We start from the raw sequence: 5,146 nt of genomic DNA on the forward strand, positions 1-5,146 counted from the left end.
TGCAACAACCATATTTCCAACAACAACAACCACCACAATATTCCCAACAACAACAACCACCACAATATTACCAACAACAACAACCACCACCATATTACCAACAACAACCACCACCACCGTATTACCAACAACAACCACCACAACACATGTCCACCCCCCAACCAAATCAACACTACATACCACAAACTCAACCCCAATATCATGAAGATTACCAACACCAACATCAACATTTCCACCACCATCAACATTCCCAACACCTACCACAAACTCAATCCCCCCACCAACACCAATCCCAACACTTCCATCACGACGATGTCCCGGGCTCTTCCAGTCTTCCACTTAGCCCCGACACAGGTATACAAGAGGATTACCAACAAGACTACTACGCACCACAACAGACATTGTTCTTTAGCCAACCAGATTCAACCCTCAACTACCAAAGGCCACATTTCGAGGGCGCACCCAACAGGAGTCAGTTTGTCCCACCGAGACAAAGCTTTGAGGGCGCAGAGGGCACCCGCCTTTCCTACAGCATTGAAGGAACTTCGACCCAACCACAACGGCAAACGGCAAGGGGACGCGTTAGGACTAGGGGTGGGAATATGGAAGCACCACCACCACGTGAGCCGTATAGACGAGTAGTTAGACCTCCCCCGTGCGTGCGGATCGTACCAGGGACCGCATAATATGTGATAAATCCCAAGTTAATAATGCATTTTAATCATATCTTTATAATATTTGTCTTGTATATTATTTTAATATAAATATATTGTGTTTATTAATATAAATTAATATATATATATATATATATATATATATATATATATATATATATATATATATATATATATATATATATATATATATATATATATATATATATATATATATATATATATATATATCTTGTGTATTTTACAAATATATACATAATATTATTTATTTACATGTATATAAATTAATATATTTTAATAATTTATAAATAATATTATTTAGTCATAAATTAAATATATATATATATATATATTAATATAAATTATAATAAATATAAATTAATAAATTTAAAATAAGTTAAAAAAATTAAAAAAATAATTAAAAACATATTAAAAAAAATTCTAAAAAAAAAAAAAGGAATTAGGAGTAGGCACCACTCCTAGTGGCGTCTTGCCCTAAAGTTAAGGGTAGGCGCCATCTAGGTGGCGCCCATGACCATTTTAGGGCAAAAAATGTCCATTTGTGTAATTTTTTTGAAAATATGTGCATTTTTGGATTTTTTTTTTTAAATTTAAATATTTAAAAAAAAACTTCTTCACCCGCACCTTGATGGATGGTCTAATGTCAATCATATGGGAAAATTGGAAATGAAATTTAAGAGACCACAAGTAAGAAATGTTTCTTTTTCATGGGATGAGTGGGACTCAGAGTTCAATCACAATTACAATAATTACAAGAAAATAGTCTAGTAATATTCTCGCCATGATAAAATCATATGCTTGATTCTCCTTCTGGTACTTTGAGCTGTGCAACCGATACATTACAAACTCTTGAACCAAACCTATAGATACACTGCACACGATGGCTAAAGAATGACAATGAATAAGATCAACTTTCCCCAAAGGCCAATTACAATTCCCTTAAAATGGGCCAACCCTTTTTTATAATCTCGTTGATCTTTGCATCAATATGCTTTTGGATATTTGGAGGGCAAAGCTCAGCTACATATCCATTCAACTTCGTTGCCAGGCTTGAGCTCTCGAGCTCCTCTTCAGGCAAGTTCCCAATTAACTGAAGAAGGAAGGTATTTTGCTTCAGTTCAAATTTCTGCATATTTACAACAGAACATGCAATGTAAGTCAGTAATATAGTGGGATCGAGAACTGTCTTTGACAAGCACTTTTTGACCACAAAAACAAATCTATCAATGTAGAATATTGGGCCAAAAAAGTTGATTCTATGATATGTTTGGACATGCTTCCAAAAGTAATTAATTTAACTTCTGTAAAAAAAATATGACAGTTTTTATTTCTAATTTCTAAAGGCTTTTTGCTTTTAATCATTTAATTTATCATCATGCTTCATATCTTCTTCTAATAAAAATGAGCACTAGCTGAACTCAGAACCCCTAATGAATGGGAGGTAACAGTTCTACCGTTTAAATGCACAACACCAACTCTAATATCCCTATTTTTTGTGGACCATGGATGCCACTGTCCTCAAGTATTGTTACTCAAAAAACTGAGAAACAGATTGAAACTGATTGAAGTCCCGCTCTCACCTAGTGCCACAAACATATTCTCACTCTTGTAATCTTGAGCTTCCCAAATGGATTAATTTAGATAGAGAACACATAAACCTCGAATTATGGTGATAACAAATGGATCAATTTAACTGTATCTTTTCTGCATATAAAATATAATATTTTATTAAATATAAATTGTTATACTTATATCTTTAATTTCCTTAAATGTCACTGTGAGTCTGTGATAGTGTATTGGTTACTTATACCCAGATCTGTGCAAATGTGTAGAAAATGCTTATCTTCTACATCAATATTAATAAACATTATTATTGGAATAACGAACCTGGTGTTCTGGCTCGGCAGGATGAAACGTTCCAAGTTGTATAATTAGAGTAGTTACAATGCTGCTTCTTGACCTGGTTTGCTCCTGTTCCTTGCTGACCGAAGCCATTCTTGATTCTTCAGTTCCATTAACAAAAATAATAGATCTGTCGAAATGTAAGTATAGTATAGTTAAGTACTTAGCACTAGGCATCAAATTGAATATGAAAGAATATAAAAAATAACTGCATCAGTGAAGCTGGCATAACACTCCTCCTACCTGTACTGATTACCCACATCAGGACCTTGGCCATACACTTGCCTGGGATCATGGCTCGACCAAAAAATATCAAGCAGTTCCCTAAAACTAATTAGCCGTGGATTATACTCAACCTGCATTATATTACCAAACCATAACAGCAAATTCAATAAAATCATCCAAATTCAATTCACTATATCAGTAAACAAACGAAGTTATATTGGATTATACGATGTAAGATGGTTGATGAATTTAGTTTGTTCATTCATGGTATAAAAGAAAAACACACCATGAGTCAAATGTTGCGCAACCTTATCAATATAAAGTAATCTCCATAAATTCCAGAATCAAGACCACTGCATTTTGGTCAAGCTTGTTGTGCGGTTACCATTATCAAATCAATAATGAAATAAAACCTGGCCTTTTCATGGACCAAAGATCCCAAAATTTTAAAAAAATATCATGATCCTTACCATCCAAGACTTGAAGAGCCAACCATAAATTCACCCCCAAACTTGACTATTTAATAAAAACACTTCATCCATAAGCACTTATTATACTAAAGACTCATCAATAAGCGCTTAATTAAGTCATTTATCCCGTTGCACCATAAGTTAAGAGCCAAATACTACTTATAGTTATTCCAATTGAGAAGTTCGGTAAATTTAAAGCTAATTCAAATACTACAAAATCAACCACAAAATCAAAACTACACAAAAGCACTAAGAACCAACAATGCACATAACACAAAATAAAACAGATTGACGAAAACAAGAACCTGAACGGATTCAGCGTGATCCCCGAAGCTTCGATATTCAGGATTAGGTTTAGATCCGCCAGCATACCCAACAGTGGTCCTAACAACACCGGGTAAGCAACCGAACACAGCTTCGGATCTCCAGAAACTTCCGAGAGCGAATACGGCCGTCTGCAAGTGATGTTGATCGGTTTGGTCTCGGGCGGGTTGGGCGACCCGATCCGGGAACCTGATACAGTGAGCATTGTCGAAGTTGAAAGTAACGAGGATGATGAATACTGAGAGAATGTAATAATGCTTGTTCCTCTCTGAAACTTCCATTTTGCTTTTGAGGTTGCGTTGCGTTTTGTTGCGGTTAAAAGCGGAAACCAAGGCGTGGGAACAAGTGATCGTTGTCGTTTTTAGGAGATGGATGTGCGAATGGCCGAATGGGGAATTCCACCATAATGTCGTTTGTTTAGCTTCTCTGTCGTTTTGTTTGTTTTAAATTCAATTGAATTTATTTTATTTATTTAGGAGGGCAATAAGCCCAAACAAACAAAACTACAATAGTCATTAATATGATTAATTGAAACACGTTTTTAAACGCGTTTTTAATCGATAGTCATTTCTCTTTCATTTGTAAATAGATATTTTTGTTTCATTACATTACTATAATTGGTTGACGAATCAGTGATTGTAGAGAGGACAACAACGAATTTGATCTTCCGATGCGGAGGAGATGAGTTGGTCTGCAAAGTTAGCACTTCAACGTTCAAGTCAGTATGTGGAGGAGAAGAGTGAATGAAATTTGAATTTGAAATTGTGTACCTGAATTCTTCGCGTGTATCCTTTACACAGTAGAGTGGTTATAACAACTTGTTATTTGTTAGGCGTATGATGCAGAGAGTTGTTTGATGTATATTCGATTCAGATTGCCTATACTATTCTTTAAGGTAGTTCCATTGCATCGGGAAAAATATAAACGAATAGTGATTCTCTCTGAGTGGTCGGACGATGTTCATTCTGATCGGTCCACTACATTGATTTCCATGACCTTGGTCACTCTATGGTCTTGCTGGAGTGCTTGATATATCCTTTTAGTCTTTTCAAGATCAGCATTGACTATGATCGGTTTCCCGTGAAGGTAATGGAATTTGAGCTTGAGGTAGGTCGGTGGGGCCATTATGTCCATGGTGGCTGCTAAAGGCCTACTAAGAATGCAATTGTATACAATTTTGTCGGGGGACCATGAGGAACTACGAGCTGACGTTTCAGACGTTCCTTCTTTTTCCAACAAATATCACTAATTTGATATACCCGCACAAATGGGTCATCACATTATTAAATGCTTGTAAAACTGACCCTTTCGTACGACGACAAACTTCCCCTTTTGAGGCCCATATTCTCGAACAGTTTGGAGTATATTATGTTGCACGAAATACTACTATCGATCAGAATTCTAGAAACATCGAAATTTCCAATCATAGCAGTTATGAAAAAAGAGAAGATTTCATTTGGGATTCCCCTGATTTTCTCGCAGTCTCGAAACACAAGCATTAGTCAGTCAAGGGTTTTGGTTAACGTTCCT

At 35.7% G+C, this 5,146-nt stretch overlaps 1 protein-coding gene across 1 annotated transcript; it reads right to left on the reverse strand.

The window, feature by feature from the left end:
- Positions 1–1,383: 1,383 nt before the first annotated feature.
- On the reverse strand, positions 1,384–4,051 carry LOC127074659 (peptide methionine sulfoxide reductase A5). The gene is made up of 4 exons (XM_051016000.1): positions 3,598–4,051; positions 2,841–2,953; positions 2,583–2,727; positions 1,384–1,821 (listed from the first exon to the last, which is right to left on the reverse strand). The coding sequence occupies exons 1-4, from the start codon at positions 3,895–3,897 to the stop codon at positions 1,624–1,626; spliced, it is 756 nt and encodes a 251-aa protein (XP_050871957.1). The 5' UTR covers positions 3,898–4,051; the 3' UTR covers positions 1,384–1,623.
- Between the last annotated feature and the right edge of the window lie 1,095 nt (positions 4,052–5,146).

This window comes from Lathyrus oleraceus, chromosome 4 (genome assembly GCF_024323335.1).
Source record: "Lathyrus oleraceus cultivar Zhongwan6 chromosome 4, CAAS_Psat_ZW6_1.0, whole genome shotgun sequence".
NCBI classification, from domain to species: domain Eukaryota; kingdom Viridiplantae; phylum Streptophyta; class Magnoliopsida; order Fabales; family Fabaceae; genus Lathyrus; species Lathyrus oleraceus.